The sequence below is a fragment of the Drosophila teissieri genome, chromosome 2R (assembly GCF_016746235.2).
Source record: "Drosophila teissieri strain GT53w chromosome 2R, Prin_Dtei_1.1, whole genome shotgun sequence".
In the NCBI taxonomy this organism is placed as follows: domain Eukaryota; kingdom Metazoa; phylum Arthropoda; class Insecta; order Diptera; family Drosophilidae; genus Drosophila; species Drosophila teissieri.
Genome location: NC_053030.1, coordinates 19922183 through 19944974, shown reverse-complemented (window position 1 = coordinate 19944974; position 22792 = coordinate 19922183). Strand labels below are relative to the sequence as shown.

The window sequence follows — 22792 nt, the reverse complement described above, 5'->3', positions numbered from 1 at the left end:
CAATGAAAGTGAAGCTTTGCCCAATTTAAGCCCGCTGCCAGCCCAAAAATTTCCATGCAGAGTCCTGCGTCAACGCGTTGATGTGTGTGTGTGAGCGTGTGTGTGTGTGTTTATGTGAGTGTAGTGGATGTTCCTGCACTGGTGGTGGTTAGTTCACCACCGATTCAAATACACCATGCCGATTCGCGAGCTTCGCAGTGCGGCGCCAAGCGATTTGGATTCAGTTTACAACGGAAAGCACAAATCAACGGTCGTGAAAATCGAGCAAAGCTCCGTGTGAAAAACGCTGAAATTCGTCGAACGAAATTGATATCGAGCGTTTACCTGGATTAAAGCGGAAATCAGCGAAATTCAGTGATTTTCCAAAGCGCGCGAGTGTGTGTGTGTGAGAAATCCGCTTCAGAGCAGTCTGGAAATTTGAAATCCCACAGCCAAGACAAACTTTGGTACGGAACAAGAAAGCGAGGCGAAACTTTCTGCCTGACGTGTCCTGCCCACTAACACACACACACACACATGCCAAAAGGACTCCCTCCCTGTCCTTCTCTCTCTCTCTATCTCTCTCAGGACAGACTCTCTGACGCTCTCTCTTTATCTTGGGAGCTGTGTCAGTGAAACTCGAGGTTGGGGATGCACGTGGACTTTCGTGAAAACAGTGAACTTAGCTTTATGTTAATTTCATTTGTTTCGTGCCCTTAGCGCCAATCGAAATCTGCATTTTTGTGCATTTACAGCGAATTCGCATTCCAAAAACCAACAAAGTGCCAACAATTCTGCCATACATTCAACTTTGCACGTTGACATAAACTACTATATATAGTACGTTGTACGAACATGGGAAACAAATTCAGATTTTGGCATCGCTACACATTCAACGTTTAATCACTTGACTGAAACGCCAGCGTAAACAAAAATTTTAATTTGATTTCGTTAAGCGATTTCACTTGAGTTGGCTGCTTTCACTTACGCTGTTCAAACTAAAAGCACACAACCTTTTCTAAAGAACACTTTTCAAAATGAACTAAGATTGTTTATTAATTTAATAATTTAAAACAATTTCACTTGAAGAATATGGTTAATATTTTCGAGAAAGGGTTCAGATAGCCTTAAAAAGATACAACATCCTAAATCATCCATTTCGTTGTGACATTCTCTTTCTCTTGGAGATTGTGATAAAAGAAGGCATTGGGGCTGGCAATGGCATTGGCCGAGGGGATGTTTTGGGCCAAAAAAGCTCAACCCTCCCCATCGACCTCAACAGGCCAACAGTTGATGCTGTGCCAAAATTTAGTGGGTAGCACAAGGAATTGAACTTTGTGCCCGTCCGATTGCACTTCGCTTCCTCCCTTCTCTCACTCCCTCTCTCTCCCACACCCTCTACTGCCATCTCTTTCGCTCTAGGGTGAGAGCGAAAGTTGAATATGTACAATGGGCTAACACATGGTCCATATAGGATACACTGTCACACTGGTACACTGCTCTTTTGGCAATCTTCTCGGCCAGACAAGTGCACGAGTCCGCCTGTTTTGGCCCAACTGACTTTGTTTGATGCAAAATTAATGTTGTGCCTGGGCTGGGAGTGAAACACTTGCGTCTTATCGATTGCTTCCGTGGGGCAAAAGGTTAAGTCGCACAAAGGATTATAAACGCTTCGCCACGCCCTGCAATTACTTAGCTAATTTGTAGAGTTTTTAACTCACATTTGATTAGCTTATTCAGTTTTCAAAAGCTATTATTTAATGTAAAATTTTTAAAAAATTGAAATAGTGCCAAGCGTTTGATATAAGGGCAATATCTGCACTCAAACATATTTTTACTCAGTATTTTGCTTACAGTTTTTAACTAAAACGTAAACATGCCTTTTAATCAGTTTTTAACTAAAACATGCCTTTTAAACAGTTTTTACCTAAAACGTGGACATGCCTTTTAGGCTTACTTAAAAACTAGAATTGTATTTTTAAGGGCCATGCTTTGTGCAGTGTTTAATTTCAACGATAGGAAAACACTCGTGTTATACACCTATAGATTACTCAAAGACCTAGAACTGGGCTTCAAATGCAATAATAATCTGTGGAAACTTTCCGCACTTCTGCATAAGAGCGTCGACTGCGTTTATTTACATAATGATTTTGCAAAACAAACCTTCTATTCTTCGAGCAGCAGCTGACCAAGGTTTAGCCAGCGTAAGCAATCGAAAATGGGGCTTGGGAAAGTAATTCGACACTTCGACACCTATCAGCGGAATCCATTGTCTGTTGGAAGTTGAAAGTGCCTGCAAAGTTTCACGAAAATCCACAGTGGCGTGCATCAAGGTCAAGCGGAAACGGAAGTGTGGATGTGCTTTTGGGTGGTTTGTGGGTGGTGTTTTTAGGGGGTGGGCCAATTGTCCTCGCAGAGTTTTCGGCGTAGTTCGCGCCTTGGCGCCAAACGATGGCCAAATCAATTACCAAGAGCCAAAGGGCAGAAAGTGCATATTGGCAGCAGCCACAGCCACAGCTACAGCCAGCGAACAAGTTGCGCAACACCGCTCTGTTTTTTTTTATTGAGTGAATGTGGTTCCGAAAATAGCCACAAATATGGGTATATTAGTTTGGCATTTCAAATTTAAATGGGCAGCGAATTCATTCGCAGTGGCGTGGCGTAAACAAAAGGCCAATAAAATGTGCAAAATCGATTGCGTAAACAGAGTGAATTTCAATGGCAATCAAATTGCATGATTTATGCAGAAATAGGAAAAGACAGCTGGCCCTCCCCCTGGATTCCACCTTACCAGCGAAGCCGTTCTTATCGATTTAGCCTGCAGCACGCCATGTCAGCAGATTCGCCTACTTGTTTTATTTTCACTACCAACTACTATTATACTATACTTTCAATACTAGCTGGTACTTCTGCCTTTGCGAGCTATTTGCAGTTCACCTTTACTGGCAATGAGCTTTAAATACGTTTCTTCTAGTCCGCGAGTTCAAAGGGGATGAACTTTTGTTTTTTGATGGGTTTTTACAATTTTGCCACGACGCAATTGTGTTTGTCCTTTTTTTTTGCGCCCAGGACCCAAGCTTTTCTACCTGTGTGTGAGATTGGGGTAGCGTCATTTGGCTTGGTAAATTTCCATTCATTTAAATTCAGCACAGATGGGATTTCTATTCTGGCGCTCAGAGTTATGCAAGCCCAGGATAAGCAATTCTTCAATTAGGTCCTGTCACAGCCAATCAGCGGTAATCTTGAGACCTCATTGAGTAATTTCCTACGGCAATGGTTAAACCATTGTGTTTCAGTCCACTTTGCGCTGTGTCCAAGTGATTTAGCCCGTTCCAATGACAGGGCCACGGCCACATCCTGGCCAGAGCTTTATTTAGAAACGCCGGTGATTGAGCGAAAAAGAACCACCCATCAAACCATCCACCCATCCACCCATCCACCCAACCACCCATCCATCCATTTAACTGCGACGCAGAAAGCAACAGCACAGCAATCACAGGACTTTAATATTTTCACACACTGGTTTACGTAACAGCAATCGGATTGTGCAATCGGAGGACGAGAGTTTTCCCCCAGACAGCGCAGCGGGTGGAAAAGTGTGAAGAAGTGCGGAAAAGTGCACGTTGGCGTCCTTTGATTACCGCTCCATACCGTTTCCATGCAATTTAATCGGAGTCTTTGCAGCTGGTGGTTTGGTTTTTGCTTTCCGCATCCGTAAGATACATTCTGTGGGTGTAACTGGATAAATATTTACACGAATGTGTAATGTTTTTTGAGGTACGCAATTGGAGAAAATGAGGCAGCCATCAAAAGACGTCATAGCGCATTACGTATACGCAAAATATAGCAGAATAGACCGAGAATATATAGCGTGGTGTGCTTCATCCCTCCCCCCCCTGCGGGAAATCTTTCCCCCCTCAGTGGCCATCAATGAAGCGGCAGGACGCCAAAAGCTCCACGAAGCTTTCGGCTCTCTCTCCCTCTCTCGCTGGCTCTCTCGCGCGGTGGTGAATTGCTGCTTCTTGCCACACAGCTGCTGCCCCAAACAACACACCCATGGCCATTGGGCTCTCTGTTCCGTGTGCTCACTAGCCCTAATTTACTACGTCAGCAACAGAGGACGAGCCTCCAAGTAAATGGCGCCCACATAGAACCGTGGCTTTTGCCATACCCCCCTTTCATGCCACCCCCCCAGTTTGCTCTTTTTTTCCCCCGTTTTTGGTTGCTCTTTCAATTCAAAACGACCTTCTGTGGTGTTGGCTTCAGTTTTGGGCTCACCCCCTACACCGAGCAACAAGGTTCAGGAAGTCACGCTTGGCGACGGAGTGAGGGTGGTGGGGGGTGGTTTAGTGGCTCGTAAACAGTCCTTGGAGCTTCTGCGTTGTTTACTGCAGAAACTAAGGATCTAATTAACCTCTGAACCCCAGCATACGCGCCTTAATTCGTACACAGAAAGAATTAGTTAGGAGTATATTTTGATAAGATAAACTTCAGATTTATACTACAGATTCCTATATAAACTTCATAGCAAAGCTAGATACAATCCTATTTATGCACACTTCATTACGAATAAACTAATGAGCATACTTGGCATATGTGTTCCCCAGGCACTACACCGAATTTGCATATTAATCAAATTACGAAAGCTGACAGGGAAAAGAACTGCGAAAAGTTTCCATTAACCGGCGAAGTATCCGCCTAATGGCAAACAATTAGGACACAAATTGAGTTAGCAGCCACTAGAAGCGGTCTCAAGGACAAACCGCCACACAAATGGCCAAACAAGTCCACACACACACTCCACACACACCATACACACTAGCCCACACACACACACACTAGCACACACACACACACTCTCGTACTCGAGGAGTATCGATCAAACAGTGGGTCTGGGGCGAGTCCTGGCATTTCTCATAATCGGCTGCTCCACTTTTCCGCAGACGGTAACCACGGACACTTCGCCAGGAATATAGCTACATCCGCACGTTGATGGCTGCCACCAAAATCATAGATGCGCCGCGCAACGGCCACGAGATGGCCCCACTGAACACACGGGCACGGGGCGACGGTACCCATGGGGTGACCATCGTGCTCACTGCCCCCCAGCGCAACTCCGTGCAATCGGTGGACATACCGGGCAATGAGCCGGAACGCGCCGCCTGGAGCGGCAAGATGCAGTTCTTCCTCAGCATCATCGGTTACTCGGTGGGCCTCGGCAACATCTGGCGGTTTCCCTACCTGTGCCAACAGAACGGCGGCGGTGAGTATCCAATGCTATTTGCAATGTCAATGATTCAGCTTTTAACTTGATCAATCAGAATGGAACTTAATTAAGTTTGTTTAGGAGAAGCAGCATTTTAATTGATTGAACATGAATGCTTTCAAATTAAAACATGAATGTTATTACTTTCAAACTCGATTGCTTGACTTTCAAATTGTAACATAAATGTTTTTAAATTCAAACTCGATTGCTTGGCTTTCAAATTGAAACATAAATGTTTTTACTTTCAAACTCGATTGCTTGGCTTTCAAGATGTCAATTTAGGCATACTTTTTCGTAATATAACTTTATTATTAATTTATTAGTTGGGTATGCAAAAAGACCTTATCGATTGCGAGTTATGATTGTTTGGGGGTCTGTGCACTTTTGCCTGGCATTCTGCACTAAGCCTCGGATTACTGGAACTGGAGCAGTATTCCAAATCAACGTCGCTTTGACTGCACGGGTCACCTGAGCGATAACGTTAAATTGGTTGGACCCCCCTTAAATCCCCCCCTTGCCATTTCGACGACATGTGTCATATCCAATATCAGTTGGCCAACGAACTGCAGCTAATCAGGTGCACAGCTTTGACAATAACATTATGGGATTTAATGTGCACTAATTGCCTGGCATTCGACGGCGGAAGGGCCCAATTGATGGCCTTGGGTGGGCGTAGAGTGGGCGTGGAGTGGGTGGGGTGGCTGTGGGTGAGCAAGTGTACGCACATTTCTGATGGCGATTTAAGCCCACCCAGCTTTTAATTCAATTACAATTGACAGCTTGACTGGGCATCGAAGTTGGCATACTCTTCTACATAAGCTACTCGTAGTTGGCCAACCAGATATTTCCCGACCTGGCCAGAAATGCAAATTTCCGGCTGGCTTTTCATTGATTTTGTGTCACATCCCCCCAGCGATTTAATCATGCACAGCGAACAAATTAAACTAACTATTGCAAATATGTTGATTTCATTTAGAGTTATTTTTACTAAGAAAATAGATATATACATAACATATTATATATCACATATATATTTAGATATAGATATACTTAGAAGTAAACTTAAGCCTTCATTTTTGCGTTGCAGGCGCATTTCTGATACCCTTCATGGTCATGCTGATACTGGAGGGCATACCGCTGTTCCTCATCGAGTTGGGCATCGGCCAGCGAATGCGATTGGGTGCCCTGGGTGTGTGGAACACCATCCATCCCTGGCTGGGTGGCATCGGCATCTCGTCGTGCATAGTGACGCTCTTCGTGGCTCTCTACTACAACGTGATCATCACGTGGGTGTTCTTCTACCTCTTCAACAGTTTTCGCGTCAGTGCTTTCTTTGGAATCACAACAAATATGTTTACTAAACTATTGAATTACCCATTTAGTATCCGCTGCCGTGGTCATCCTGCCCCTTGAACGGCACCGGCTTTGAGTTGGAGGAGTGCGCCAAATCCTCGGAGACGACGTACTTCTGGTACCGCACCACCTTGGATGCGGCGCCGTCCATGGATGAGCCCGGCGGCCTCAAGTGGTGGATCGTGCTCTGCCTGATGCTGTCCTGGACCATCGTCTTCTTCATCGTGATGAAGGGCATCCAGAGCTCCGGCAAGGTGGTCTACTTCACCTCGCTCTTCCCCTACATCGTGCTGACCATCTTCTTCATTCGCGGCATCACGTTGCGAGGCGCGGGCGCCGGACTGATGCACATGTACACGCCGAAGGTGGAAAAGCTACTGGAGCCCACGGTTTGGCTGGACGCGGCCACCCAGGTCTTCTACTCCTTTGGCCTGGCCTTCGGATCTCTGATCGCCTTCGGCAGCTACAACACGCCCAAGAACAACTGTGTGCGGGATGTGCTCCTGGTGTCCGTGTGCAATGCGGTTACGGCCATCTACGCGAGTGTGGTCATCTTTGCCATTCTGGGCTTCAAGGCCACCGTCAATGTGGACCGTTGTATAGCCAGGTGAGTCGATGGGGAGCGGCAGTGGGTGGCACGCATCAGTGGATGCGCGTCCATTATGTTAGGTGGGGGTCATCAATATGCTGACCAGTTGACCAGTTGTAACCGGCGTAGGGCAACTGTTTGTCTTTTGTTCTATTTGCGTATCAATGAAATGCCGGTGCTCGGTGGGTGTATCTCTGCGCCCATCCATTGATATTCGAATCGATATATGGAATCGCGGTCGTGTCTGTCAATTTGCATCAATTAACGGACCCACGTTGAGTTATGCACAATTGCTCTTGAACTGCCACATCCACATCCACATCGGGTTCTAACCGACTTCAACTGGTTCGCTCATAGTTTGCTTATTCATTCTTCCTTTTTATTTTTATTTTGCCTCGCCCCAGTAACACGGAAATCCTGGTGAAGAACAAACTGCTGGGCCTGAATGACACACAGGGCTATGAACCAGCCATGAATCTACTGAATGCCTCTGAGTTTGCCCGTTTGCAGTTGAGCGAGTGCAGCTTGGCCCACGAACTGGACAATGTGAGTACTGTCTGGATGGGGGGCTCCTTGGTATCCATGGTCTGGAGGTTCTCATTGTGTATGTCCTTCCTATGCAGGCTGCTGAGGGCACTGGGTTGGCCTTCATCGTGTTCACCCAGGCCATCGTGGAGCTGCCCGGCGCTCCCTTCTGGGCCGTGCTCTTCTTCACCATGCTGCTGTCGCTGGGACTGGGATCGCAGATCGGCATCCTGGAGGGCATGCTGTGCACCCTCTTCGACATTGACATTATCAAGCGGGTTAAGAAACAGCATGTCACTGGCGTGGTGTGTCTCTTCTGCTTCATTGTCGGTTTCATCTTCTGCACAGGTGCCGGGGAGTACTGGCTCAAGATGTTCGACTCCTTCGCCGGCACCATTGGCCTCGTCGTGGTGGCCCTGATGGAGATGATAGCCGTCATCTTTATCTACGGACACGAGCGGTGAGTATTGGGTTTACTTACTGGAGAAGTTTGGCAACATGCTAACGATATTCTCTTACAGCTTCACAGAGGACATTTACCAGATGACTGGCTACCGACCTGGTCGCTACTGGCAGTGGACCTGGCGGTACATTGGTCCCGTCATCATGGTCTGCATCCTGGTATCCTCAGTGGTCTTCATGGTCATTAGGAATCCCACTTACGGTGCTTGGAATGCCGATTTGGTACGTAGCTTGACACTCTTCTTTAGATCCTGACTAAATGGGATTTTATCCAATTACAGGGCATGATTGAGCAGAAGAGCTACCCCAACTGGGTGATGGCCATCGCACTGTCCATGATCCTGGCTGGCGTCCTGCCCATGCCCATCGTGTTCCTCATGCGCAGCTTCCAGTGCCTGAAGGTGGACCTCGATATCCACCAAGGATCGATACGGCGCAACGAGACAACCGCCTCCACCAAGGAGATGATTGACAATGATGACGATGTAAGTGCAGATCCGTGCTCAAATCGATTGGCAACACTTTCGATTCGATTCAGTGTCGATTTGAGCTTTCTTTTGTAACATTTGTTGTGTTGTTAGGCTAAGGTTACGCCCATCTCTCTCTTTTTGGTCTATATATACATACGTACGTGTGACTAATTGTGTCTTTCTCTCACCTAACGAAAATTCCTCACTCTTGCGCTTGTTTTTCCTATCTGACAATGCTTACATCCAATAACCGAATACATTACCAAAAACTCACGCTCATTGTCGTACAGAATATGAGTCCGGATATGCCACCGCAAGATTCACTAGCGGCGACACGCTTCACAATTGGAGACTTTGAAGTAAGTTGTGCCTCGTCCTGGCAAGAAAGGCTAAAACCCACTCCAGTAACCCCGATCCCGTCACCTGCACATCTCTGAATACACTAAAGCTAATCACACGATTCTCTGCTCTTCTTTCCCTGTGCTCCCGTGTCCACATTTCATTGGTCAATGTTAGAATTAGAACGAACCGAAACCGAATCCGAATCCAAACCAGAAACACGAAATCGAAATCGAAGCCATGGATACGAACCTAAGTGCAGCGCCAAGTCTTAGAGAACCCCAAAGAAATCAGCAGCCAGTTAAAACTAGGATAGCTCTAAAATTAGTTCACTAATGCCCTTCGCATGGCCCAGAAACACGAAACACCGAACATTGAGCACCCTGTAAAACCGAGAAAACCGAAAACACTAAGGATGTGCCTCGACTCAAGTAGAAACCAATTGCTCATCCTCGGTTAGCAAGCAATTACCTGTACTCAATACCACAAAGAACTAATCAACGCACAGCAATTAATCGTAGCTAGCAAACAATAGCAAACAAATAGATCTTTCAAACCAACCGGTTAAGGCCTGAACAATTATTTACACAACCTAAGTTTAGGGAAAAGACTAGCAAAATCGCTTGAAGGCTCAGCAGGAGTAGGGCAATGAGTGTACATAGATTTAGGCAGTTCGTGGACATATAGAACACCCAATTGGCGGCTGATCGTGGCTAATATGCAGGTAATGTAACAGGGAGACAACCAAAATCTGTCCATTTACATTTTGTTTGTTGGTTCGTTCGTTTGTTTGTTAATTGTTTAAATACTTTTAGTATGGTTAAAACCTTAAATGCAACACATAAGTCGGTGGCGGATTTTATGAGATTAAAGCTACATTCATAAAAATTAAAATACACTTAAAAAGGCCGCCAAGAACACATACAAAATCCGCCACTGAAACATACATGTAATGTAAATATACTTTACATCTACAGTACAGTTGCAGTGAACTTCAAGTAGTGTTAATTTACAAATTCTGCTTTCGTGTAGAGAGCTTTCGCTTGAGCTTGTGTAGAATATCAAGTATACGCAGCGTGGTGTCAGCTCATTTGATTTATGTACTATAATTTCGTAAGAAGTTCTTGATTTCCTAGAGGACTCTGTCCGCCCATTTGATGTCTGACATATTGAAGACACCCTTCAACCTTATTCCCATCCCCCTTTTCCAAGCAGGACGACGAGGATGACGAGAACGACTTCAGCGGTCCGGCGTTGGGTGGTCATGTGAAGACCCAGAGCGATTTCTCCGACGACGAGGAGGAGGACAAGCCCATGACCATGCGGATGATGATGATGCGGCCGACAACAACAACCAAGACATCGAACGTGCTAAATGTGCCAACAAGCAGAAAGAACAACTACAAGAAGGATGCGTACGATGTCTAGAACAGCCACAGCCCCACTCCCCAATTGGCGCAGATATAGAAACGGATGCAAAAGATACGGATAAAGATACAGATGCAGATACAGATACAGGTAGATGTCCAGGAACAGATGCAGATACAGGTCCAGGTGTGAACCGATACAAAATGGCAAGTGAAATACCAATTTAACTGAGACGAGCGGTAAGATGGGTGCGTGCCGAGCTGAGCGCAAACATTTATAAATATTTACTATAAGTATTTTAACTTAATTTAAAACTAAACTAAGTAATTACCAGAATAAACCGAGTAAGCCGAAGAATTGCATTCGAGTGCGTAACTAAAATTGTTAAATCGTATTTTAACACTAACTGAACTAAGCCCAAAACTAAACTAAATTTAACAAAACAGTGTACGAGTACAATGTGCCGCAGGAGGAGGAGGATAGGTATTATCTAAAACGGGTTGCAAATGGTTTAAATTCGATTATGTAGCATTTAGTTGGAATGCTTAAAGCTTTACCCTTAGACACTCGAACACACAAAACTGAAAGTATTTCCGACTCCCAACCCCAAAATCCCCCAACAAACCCCCACAATTTCCCCCATCCTCCGGAGAAAGCTCTTCGACGGCAAACGCTTATAGTCGACTTAGCCAGCGCATTTCCAACGAGTTAAACTCAACATTTAGTTTTAGTAGAGATCTGCCGTTTTTATTTGAACCTCAAGTAGAACTCAACAGACCTACAACTAATATATGTATGTATGTAATCTAAAAGGAGTTACACGATTTACAATTACTTTAAACTTTTAAAAAACTGGTTAAGAGCGTTGAGACACAATATTAACACTTCGAGTTCTAGTTGAGTTAAACAAATACCTATACTTACTAATACCGATTAGAGAATGATACATGGAATGTGTGATATTCTAAATAATATCCTCAATGTTTAGCTGTTAAGACTATTCATCCACTATCCCCCAATGACTCACCCACTCTGAACTATTTCCCCGTTGAAAAACCACACAAAAAGAAAGTATTTTCCCACACTGACAGAGCTAAACAAAATAACAAATCGAGAATTATAAACTGCTGTGAATAGTTTTAGTGGTTGTAAAGTTCTATCGAAGAAGGGAAACCATAAAGCGTTTAATATTTAACTAGTTGTTAAGCGGCACCCCATTGTTTACTTCAGTTCACTGCACAGGATACCTACAAAGAAAGTCCTTTCCATATTTCCATCTTTCCGATTCGGTTTCCGCAAAATGGTTATCACACAATACCCTCCCCCCCAAACTTTCTCTTATTGCGGTAAGGCAAAGGCAAGTGCAACACTGATATCTGAAAAATGAAAAATGCTAACTGAAAAATGCTAAATGAAAAATGCTAACTAAAAACCGAAAACTGACAACTGAATCAAAACACATGGAATTTCGAAGTACTCAAAGTCAATGCAAAAGGACGGACGACAGAACGTTGAAGACAATAAGACAAATATAGAAATATACTTATGATAAATGGCCCGTCGAGTTTAGAGAGATTTGTAGTCATCGACGTGGTTGATTTCCCCATAGCAGAGCAGGAATTTTTCCATTTATATCTTGTTTTTTATTTTTTTGTGGGAGATTTGTATCCATTTTGTACACCGCCAATCAAAAGCAGTTCCAATCGAGGATCCGATTAGCCATCAGATTTATATAAATGTACGTTTACACAATTCTAAAGTAAGAGGCCCCCCAAACAGTTAGTTGCCCCTCCCCCACCTTATCCATATTATCCATGAATAAAGTCGAATCCTCGCAATGCAAATGCAACCGAAACCGAAACCAAATACATAGTACCAAGCCTAATTGTATAGTTTACTTGTTTACGCCACTAAATATACGAACATTAAATCTATATATATACAGTACATAATAATCTATATACCTAGCTCTACTATTAATATTGTATATCAATTATTGTCGTAGTGCTAAAGACCCGGACTCGTGTAAATTTGAATGTATTAAAAAACAGACACTGCAACGTGAAGAATACTTATATGAAACATTATTGTACCGTACGCAAGAAATTATTATTAATAAACATATTTCATGATTAGTGCGTTAAGTTGAAGAAGAGCAAAAGGAGTTCATGGTGTTCTTAATTCTGGTTATGGTTTTACCTCTGGGGGCTTCACTGTACCACTGTACCACAGCTGGCACGTTTAATCCGCGGCAGACGAATCTTCATTCTTTTATGGGTTTCTGATGGAATAATATATTTTGTATTTGGTTTGCTGCCCCCTGGTCAAAGCACCTTGGACCGCGAGCTAACAATTCGCGATTACGCTTATCACCCAGGGGAAAGTTTCGATTTCTTTTGTTATGTTTTGATTTCATTTCATCTGATTAAAGAAGTCAGGCCCCTCCCAGAGTCAGTCTGCCTCAAATGGCTTCAAAAAAGGAGTTGCATGGGACGACCTTCAAAAGTGGCTATTTCGGTTAGTGGTTTTATTGGAAACCAGCATCGTAAATGCCGCTGGTCTATGTTTATAGTACTAGCACTAGTAAAACGATATGGCCCAAATGGAAGCCACACGATATGGCCAAAATGATAAGAAAAGTGCAGGGTAAGAGCAGGTAATTTGCAAGAGAATAGGCACTGAAACAAAATATGCAAGGCACTTTAAATAATAATATGTTAGTATTTTCAAATAAAGAATGGTATAACAATAGGAATCCAGTGAACTACTTTTTACCTGATTTTTTTATATAATTTGTTTTTTATGTCACAACTTTTTGTTTGTACTTTTAAATGTGTAGAGCGGCAGCTCAGCGATGGAGTAATCAGAGTTGGTGTGATAACAGCGCAGACATTGCAAAATAGGTTCGCGGACCAGCCAGACCGGTAAGCTTGCCAAAAGGGGGGCGTGTTTTCCGAGTTTTCCAAGCCCAATCCTACCTCCACCCACCCCCCTGGTGAGCTTTTCCCCACCACCTGCTGAATATGCAGTGGGCGGCACGTAGCACAAGCCCCAAATGCAACGGCCGCAGAGTGTGTGGTCTTATCTTATCAGAGGGAAAGCAAAGCATATACACCATATGCTTCAGCGGCAAGAATCGAATCGAACTGAATCGAATCGAATCGAATATAGGATCGGATCGGATCGGATGGGATCGTTCTCATATGAGAGCGACGGAACGGAGCTGAGACCCAGGCAAAATGCTCGGCTGGCTGCCGTCTGCGCACACATGTTACTTGAGCGCAGCGAGTGCCGCATAAAGTCAGTTTGGCTCGTTGTGCCAGAGCAGCAACAAGTGCTCCGCTATATCTGAATTTGAATCCGAATCCAAGTCCGAAACATAATCTTTTGGCGTAGCTGCAGCTGTAACCGAAGCGCAACAAGTGCGCCAGAGACATCTAGAGACATCCAGAGACATCCGAGTGCATTGCAGACGCGGCTGAGATAAATTCAAATTAGCTCGGCAATTTCAACAAATTAACAGAGGGAGCCCTGCGGCCAAACGAAGCGCAATAAATTGATTAAGGCGGAGATAAAATTGCAATTGCATTGGCTGCCAAGAGTACGACTATTAGCGGGCAAAATAAGAAAGTGAAAGCCAACGCGAACAACAGGTGACAGAATGCTGCTCAAAGGCGCGCAGCTGCTGCGATGCGGGTGAGTCTAATGGGATTTGGATTTGCGAATGCCGGATTGGCGGCATTCCAGGGTGGCGAAACCCCAAAGGGATACTTTAACAGCTTGCAGTCGAGTGGTAGATCCATTAACTTAAGTGAGCTAGACTGCCGAATACCGTGTAGCACTTAGAAAGCAAGCAGGCATTCCTATTATGAGGTGTTTCTTTCAACAGCTGATTAACTTTAGATATAAGGATTATTTCAGTCGGAACTCACTTTTTGACAGAAATTAATCTAATCGCTTTAAAGGCTTTAATCTGAGGGGAATCTTCACACTGAAAAAAATACAAATCATTAGGATATTGTATCAGTTTGCTTCATACCGATTTGCATTTACTGCGAGTCATCTCATCATATTACTGAATGACTTATTTTGAAACCAAGTTGTTTTCGATCAAACCAATACACCCACCATTTCTAACCAACGGGGTATTTCAAATCGCCTAATAGCACTGAGCCGTCTACTTGGATTACAAGCCCTAAGGTTAACCCGACTTAGCAGATGCCATTGCCTAGTAACTTACCTGCCTCAACTAAAATGCCGTACTAATAGTATTGAGTCACTCTTATCGCGTGGCGGGAAAATTCCACGCTCTGCCAGCCGCAAAGCGTCCGTTACACTTTCATTCATGTAAACAAGTGGCAAAATGACCCCCAAGAGCACCGCCATCAATGTTAATGTCATCTATAAGCTCCCCAGATCATTGCACTCGGATGCCATGTATTCTTAATCTCTTGGTGGTTGGGGGTATTTGCATGCGTAACAGAGATACTCTCTCAGCAAAAGCTCGTCTGTCTTTCAATAGTATAATACTTTCAGTACACAATTCGTACTCAGCTCGTCTCAATATTTTCAAGTAAAATATGAATAATATTTTAAATTCTATTTGTATTTATTTACACTTGGCAGTAACTTATTTCTTAAAGTGCACTGTAGCTTAGGCGTTGTTCGTTGAATATTTCTGCTTTGCGGTGGCACTGAAGCACTTTTACTGCCTACTTTCAGGCGACAGGTGAGTGGACAAAGCCGTAGAAGTTCTCCGGCTGCGCCTTTGTTTATGCAACACTTTTTTCGCCAAACGTTTTGTTCAATGAAAAGCTTTGCGATTGCCGCCTTCTCCTTTGTTTCATTCTTTATCAGTGCTTCCCCCATCCACCCCCCTTCCCCTGCACCAACATGCTCTTTATTATTCTTGCAGTTTTGTTTTGACTCGTTTTCTCGGCGTGTGCGGCTGTGTGTGTGTGTGTGCGATCGCGGACAAGTTGTCCAACTGGCTCTGCCTCTCTTTTGTGCATGTGTGTGTGTGCCATTAGGCGGGCAAAATAAAAACAAAGCGCTGCATGTATGGGTTTTTGAGGCCGCTTAGCAACAACGCCTCGCACTCGTCGCCGCCTGTTGACTGTTTTTACGTTTGGCTTCTGTTTTCGTGGGGTGGCGTGTTTTGGAGCCTCTTTTTGGCCCACAAACCCACCCACTTGTAGGCCAATTGCAGCGCAAGTAACACTAAAGTGTAGTACTTGTATATATAGGCTGCAAGTATCCGATAGATACTTTTTCGTTTCATGGAACTGCCATTGATGATAACCTTTAGATACTGCGACGACGCGTCGGTGAAGTAAAAACAAAACGAATAATATTATTGTTGACGACGCGAGCCTCTGAATCTATTTTTCAGGCCGAGCCCCCGTTGGCGAATTTGCCAAAGCAAATAGCATTGCTTATGCAGGCGAGGAATAAAAACAATTCCCTAAACATATTAAGGTTAATTCCGCTTATCGGCTGAAAGACCCACGCGCCATTCTGGAAGGCCCCATCGATCAGCTGAACATTTGAATGTAGGAAACGAGGCTCATAGTCTGCTAACGATTACCTACAATCAGTTAATGGTTTGTTTACCACAATTTCCCAGAATTCCCAGAAACTTCCAGATAAGATTCCCCCAATATAATGACGATTTGTTTGCATTTCCTCCACAAAAATGAATCATTTCATTCATTAAATCAGCCGTTTGCAACCAATTTCAATGCTTTCGCAAGTAAGTAGATTCCACTCCATGTAACTGTTGGAATAAACCAGACAGAACACAGACCCGCATTCAACCATTACCTTATACACAGTATAGCACTCGTGGAACACTTTAATCTACGCGTAGGTACTATGTATTCGTATATGGAAGCGTGGGCAGTCTGGAATCGCTTATCAGTCGGTAAACAAAATACGAAATTAGTCGCTGCCACTCTGTGGACTTTGATATGCGGTAATGAGCGCTCTACAACAGCATTCTATTAGTACTTAGAAAACATCCTCGGGACTGGGTGCCGTAAAATCCAGTTCACACTGAATTTCCCGCCGCACTTTCTGCGCAGTTTATTGCGAGAAGGAATTTATGGCAACAAAGGTATTTTTAAGAACAAGGAAACCAGTGTAATGGGATTACTCATGCATTGTGTTCTTTGTTGTTTTCAAACATAATATTTAATTAATAATAAAAACAAGAGTTTCACTAGGAGTGTGCAATAGTCTGTTTACTTGTGACGATACGAATAATAATCTTGCTAGCGGAAAACTTTGCATCTGATAAGAGATTTTCCTCTAAACAAACTTAACGTCACAGTAACTTTGAGTAGCTCACATGTAATTTGACAATTTCCAGCTCACATTTCGGCTTTGTTTGGGCTTTATGAATAAGTATCCCATCTCTGGTTTAAGTATCCATAAAACTGTCGCCCCCACCCCTCGATTGTCTACTGATATAATTCCAGCTGATAAGCCGCAGATTGTGGCTGCCCTTCGCCTTCAACTTCAGATACTGAGTGCTGGGCGGGTTCTTTCATTGAATCTGTGGCAAAGGGGCAAGGCTAATGAACCCTGTGATGGAACTCGTTTTCGTTTATTTCGTCAGACTGCAAGTACAGTTTTTGGATGAGGAAAATCTGATGAATCAGCTGACACCCCCCCATGACTGTTGCCAAGTGTTTTTTGGGGGGGACATTTTCGTACACCGTACTATTATTAGTCTGATATGTTCTTTTTCCATATAAAAAGACACAAACACATACATCAGTGGAACACGCGCTGGTTGAAAATTCAACGAATGTATTTAATGCGTATTTTTTGCAATAAAAAGCGCAAATGAGTGCGTAAACAAGCAGAGAAAGTCTGCGAAGTGGGAAATACACTCGAAGTGCTTACTCATTCATGTTGTGCCAAAGTAGTGGAGCATTCTGTGAAGCCCCTTGGCAGGGTATTTGCGAGGGTCAGCATTGGTGGCGTCATTAGGAAGGAGGAAGGAGGAGGGTCTGTAGTTGCCATTTGAAAAGGCCAGCAGAAATTCCTGTTATCTCCCGAAATAGATTCGAATACGCAGCGGATTTTCAGCATCCAACTGAGGCGCGTGTCCCTAATCAAAAGCAAAGCGACCACTCGAGTGCTGCTCAAACAATTAGCTGCTGGTGTCAACAGCGATACTGAAGCGGTACGATTTGGATTCAAGCGGTATGCCAATATGCTGCCCACTCATCCATATCAGTGCCGTCATAAATATCGTTGGACTATTTAACTAGTGTTTCACGGCCTTCGAGGCTGGCAACTGAAGTTCTCACACGCATGGGCCACGTTAAAAGCCAGACGCTGGCCATAAAGCCCCCAAACAAAAGCCAGTTAATATGATTGAATTAGGTTTTCATTTTCATTCAATTAAGCTGCCTAATTGCCCATCCACCACTATTTAGTACCCAGAATTGGCAAAGCCGCGACACGAAGAGACATCGCTGGCGTTTATCAGTCACCTCACACGCCGCGACCATGCAGACAACTTATGCTAATACGAGTGTAGACCAGGCCAGCTTGGTATAAGTATAAGTATCTACAATATGTAGGTGCGAATGTAGCGAAAACTGCGCAGTTTCAAAGCAGTATAAAACATGCATTCATTTATTTCGGGGGGTATTTCTACGTTTCCCCAGACAAGCGACTGACGTCACAAGTGGGGCAACCCTGAGCGCGTGTAAGCGATTATGCCGCTGGTGAGTCGGAGGCGGGGGATCACTGGACTTTGGACCCCATGTAACCGACAGTCAGCCGTCTGGCCTGTGATAGTGACACCCAAAACTGTGCGAGTTTCTGACCCACAGACATAATGCGTATACACACTTGTATCTCGACGATTTCCGCTGGAAACATGGGTTACCATGTCGCAGAGATACCATACCCATAACCATACCCGTACCCATTTCCATTCCACGACCAGACTACCTGCTCCTCGCTTATCTGGCCTATCTGCAGAACCAAAACAGAGAGCACAAAGAGCCGTGGTTGCTCATGCCGCGAAAAGGTGATGAAAGATTGCATCATGCTGTCTGGGGGAGCTCCCCGCCTGAACCTGCTTCTAATGAAAGTGACGTGGACTGGCCGCTACACGAAGGTTGCATCGACTGGGGACCCCTTTATGGCCACCGCCCCCTTCCAACTCCAATCCCCCCCGCAATCGCAGTGCTCTGTGCGAATTGCGGCGAGCCAGTTTCTCGAGTTTGGATCGGTGGAGCTGTGGATCGGTGGAGCCCAAACAAAACCTGAACGACCAGACGGCGAACAGCTGATCAGCCAGTTTGGCTGTATCTTTTCTGTTTGTATTCGGACTTCATTGGTATTCGTTTCTTTCACGGCGCTGGCTCTTTTCCGCCGGCGGTGCCTTACCGCTTAGAATTTGAAATTCACGTTACGAGGTCCGCCAAAGGGGTACAGTTGTGCGCGTTTCGCTTAGTCGGCTGTACGACTGGCGGCAGCTGTAGGTAGAGTATCTGAAAAGGTCGTTATCATGAGCTGAACAAATAGGTAGAGAATTGTATTTACCCTTTTACCTAAACGTATCTTTAGCCAGGCCAATATTCAACCACATGGAGTTTACTTTATTCCAAAGAATAAATAAGATTCTGACCTTCTTCCAGATTGGTCGCCCCACAACGGAACTTGAACATCCGCCTGACCTGTCGCTTCCTCTCCGTTCAGTATGGCGATGCCAAGATCCTCACCCCGGCGGTCAAACAGTACGTGGAGAAGTGCGTGGATCTCTGCCAACCGGAGAGGGTGCACATCTGCGATGGCAGCGAGGGCGAGAGCAAGTTGCTCCAGGGCATCATGCTGAAGAAGGGCACCATCATTCCGCTGCCGAAGTACGAGAATTGCTGGCTGGCCAGGACCAATCCGGCGGATGTGGCTCGCGTGGAAGGCAAGACCTTCATCTCTACGGCTTCGAAGGAGCAGACAGTGCCGGTTACGGAGAAGGCCACACCGGGAATGCTGGGCAACTGGTTGGCGGAAGAGGATCTACAGGCGGCGATCAAGGAGCGATTCCCCGGCTGCATGAAGGGTCGCACCATGTATGTCATTCCGTTCAGCATGGGTCCAGTGGGCTCACCTCTCTCCAAAATCGGCATCGAGATCACGGACTCGCCATACGTCGTGGAGTCCATGAAGATCATGACTCGCGCGGGCAATCCAGTGCTAAAATATCTGCAATCTGGTGATGGGCAGTTCGTCAAGTGTCTGCATTCCGTGGGTACGCCCAAGAGCGGTGTCCAGGCGATGCCATCCTGGCCCTGCGATCCCGAACGCACCATTGTGCTGCACAAGCCGGCGGAAAATGAGATCGTATCCTATGGATCTGGCTATGGTGGCAACTCGCTGCTGGGCAAGAAGTGCCTCGCTCTGCGCATTGGCAGCACCATTGCTAAGCGGGAGGGCTGGCTGGCCGAGCACATGCTGATCCTGGGCATCACCAATCCGCAGGGCAGGAAGATCTACATTGCTGCCGCCTTTCCATCGGCCTGCGGCAAGACCAACCTGGCCATGATGACACCTACCCTACCGGGCTACAAAGTGGAGTGTGTGGGCGACGACATCGCCTGGATGAAGTTCGATAAGAAGGGAGTGCTGCGCGCGATTAATCCGGAGAACGGATTCTTTGGCGTGGCACCCGGCACCTCGAGGGCCACCAATCCCATAGCCATGGATACGATATTCCGAAACTCCGTCTTCACGAACGTGGCCTCCACATCCGACGGTGGAGTTTACTGGGAGGGCATGGAGAAGGATCAGCTGAGGGGCGTAACAGTCACCGACTGGTTGGGCAAACTCTGGTCACAGGAGTCCGGCAAGCCGGCTGCCCATCCCAACTCCCGGTTCTGCACACCCGCCTCCCAGTGCCCCATCATCGATCCCGCCTGGGAGGATAGCGAAGGAGTGCCCATCTCCGCCATTCTCTTCGGTGGACGTCGTCCCAGTGGCGTTCCCTTGGTCTACGAGGCTCGCGACTGGAGGCACGGCGTCTTTATTGGAGCTGCGATGAGGAGCGAGGCCACCGCTGCCGCTGAGTTCAAGGGCAAGGTCATCATGCACGACCCCTTCGCGATGAGACCCTTCTTCGGCTACAACTTTGGCGACTATCTGGGCCACTGGCTGAGCATGGAGCAGCGTGGCCAGGTGCCCAAGATCTTCCACGTGAACTGGTTCCGCAAGAGCAGCGAGGGCCAGTTCCTGTGGCCCGGATTCGGCGAGAACTCCCGAGTGCTGGACTGGATCTTTCGGCGAGTGGAGGGCGAGCAGTGCTTCGAGGACTCGCCCATTGGCCGGCTGCCCAGCAAGGATGCACTGAACTTGGCGAGCCTGAAGGAGAACATTGATCTCGACCAGCTGTTCGAGCTGCCAAAGGAGTTCTGGGCGCAGGAAGTGGCTGCCATAGAGCGGTACTTCGAGGAGCAGGTGGGTCACCATCTGCCAGGTGCCGTGGCCGCGGAGCTGAGGGAGCTGAAGGCGCGTGTGGCTGACATGTGATGTGTGTGTTCCATAGGTTATTCCCTAATCTAAGACCCCTTATTGCCTAAAATAAAACGAAACGAACGAGATTTTTATAGCGAAATTCGACTTGTGCCTATTCGCGAACGGGATTGCCATCGAAATTGGGTTTGGGGCGTGGCCTGGACTGCTGGACGGCTTATCAGTGGTCGCCCCTGCGGAGGCCCGTCCGCAATTGGCGTAAACAAGCGTATAAATCCATAATGCCGTTTAACCTAACTTATCAACAGATCGACGCGATGGAAAACAAGCAAATAAATGCCAGAAAAAGCCAAAAAAAAAACAAAGAAGAATGTTTATGGATGACCATTTGCCATTTTGGGTGGGTTGCCAAGGACTGATTGCTGAATTGGAAGCGTGTGGTGTGATCTGCACTATGGGGTGAACAGTGATAACTAGCCAAATAGTCCAGAAACCAAAGGGCTAAATAGCCAGGAAACCAAAAGGCCAAATAGCCAGGAAACCAAAAGGCTAAGTAGCTAGGAAACCAAAAGACCAAATAGCCAGGAAACCAAAAAGCTAAGTAGCCAGGAAACCAAAAAAGGTCAAATAGCTAAGAAAGCAAATCCCTAAAAATAGTTAATAGGCAGTACAGAGATCCTCGTGGCGATGTTTTCCCTTGGAAAGTTTTCCTGGTCGAGCGTACAAATCCGGGTCTGATCTATATTTAGACGAACTCAGAGGCTCGTCCACTGATAACCCACCCGGTCGCCTCATCCCCAATGCCTTCTGCCCCACCGATCGCATATTGATTATGCATATATTCAGCGAATCGATCGTCTATTGACGTACATGCCAAATAAGCCCGAATCATCGAAATGCGCCAGGTGGGCGGGTTAGGTGGGAACAGGAGCGGAACAGTTAAGAGTCTGGGTCTGAGTCCGAGTCCGAGTCCAAGTCTGGGTCCAGCAATTAGCGGCGATGATGAAGATTATCAGGCCCAACTAGAAAAACAAGTCCATAGTTATAAATAAACGAGCCGAAAATCGCGGCAACGCGTGTAGACGAATTCGATTTAATGCGAAACTCGACTGTTCGCAAAAGGGAGTCAAAAATGAGGGTGGGGATGGGGAGGTGGGAAATGGGGATTGGGAGAGGGGGAATGGGGGAGCTAAGGACCAAGGACAACCATCTGATCAGGTTTCTCCAAGGACGTTGGGCGCCAGTGGCTTCTGGGTCTAGGCTAAGTGAGCGGTCAACGAAAGCTGGTTTATTGTTATTATTTATAAGAAATTTAATTTAAATTGCATTAAGTTAATTAAAATTGCATTTAGTTTATTAAAAATTGCCATAAGTTTATTTAAAATGGCATTTGGTTATTTAAAATTGCATTTAGTTTTTTTTAAATTGCATTTAGTTATTTAAAATGGCATTTAGTTATTTAAAATTGCATTTAGTTATTTAAAATGGCATTTAGTTATTTAAAATTGCATTTAGTTTATTTGTTTATTATATACATTTTATTTGTTATGAAGTTGAAGTTTGCTTGGAGTTTTAAATTAGAGTTGGCAAGCAGCAATTTGATTTAATATTAGAAATAGCACGGCTAAAAATAAATGTGCACACAAGCGAACAAAAGCGAAAACTTTCCCGAATGTTTACGCTGAACTTCTTCCTAGAGTAGTGGATTCCAGCGGATTCTGGGGCTTCTGGCAAACTGGATGGGGGGGAGCAAAGTCACACCACCGGCAGCACCTTCATTTCTCCTTCCCCAGAGACAGAAAAACAAGAGTGGCCACATGACAACCATCCGGGCATCTATGCTATTCTTGGTGCGCCCCCCGAGAGTCACATGAATGCGAATGCTGGCCTCCAAGGCGGCCATGGCCAATTGAGGAGATCCCCCCAACTCATCTGCTTGCCGTGGGGGGA

At 45.6% G+C, this 22792-nt stretch overlaps 2 protein-coding genes across 5 annotated transcripts; both read left to right on the top strand.

The window, feature by feature from the left end:
• Positions 1-242: 242 nt before the first annotated feature.
• Positions 243-12512, top strand: LOC122613757 (sodium-dependent neutral amino acid transporter B(0)AT3). 4 transcript variants are annotated; one of them, XM_043788126.1, is made up of 10 exons: positions 243-446; positions 4923-5242; positions 6333-6565; positions 6628-7205; positions 7592-7733; positions 7811-8172; positions 8234-8396; positions 8456-8659; positions 8935-9003; positions 9161-9702. In XM_043788126.1, exons 2-10 carry the CDS (start codon positions 4972-4974, stop codon positions 9164-9166), a joined length of 2028 nt encoding a protein of 675 aa, XP_043644061.1. In that variant the 5' UTR covers positions 243-446; positions 4923-4971; the 3' UTR covers positions 9167-9702. The 4 variants fall into 4 exon arrangements, with proteins under 4 accessions (XP_043644061.1, XP_043644059.1, XP_043644058.1 ...); XM_043788124.1 differs by lacking the exons at positions 8935-9003; positions 9161-9702 and adding an exon at positions 10199-12512; XM_043788123.1 differs by lacking the exons at positions 8935-9003; positions 9161-9702 and adding an exon at positions 10196-12512.
• A 790-nt stretch (positions 12513-13302) lies between these two features.
• On the top strand, positions 13303-21001 carry LOC122612476 (phosphoenolpyruvate carboxykinase [GTP]). Its single transcript, XM_043786130.1, has 2 exons — positions 13303-14047; positions 19015-21001. The coding sequence occupies exons 1-2, from the start codon at positions 14013-14015 to the stop codon at positions 20897-20899; spliced, it is 1920 nt and encodes a 639-aa protein (XP_043642065.1). The 5' UTR covers positions 13303-14012; the 3' UTR covers positions 20900-21001.
• The last annotated feature ends 1791 nt before the right edge of the window (positions 21002-22792 follow it).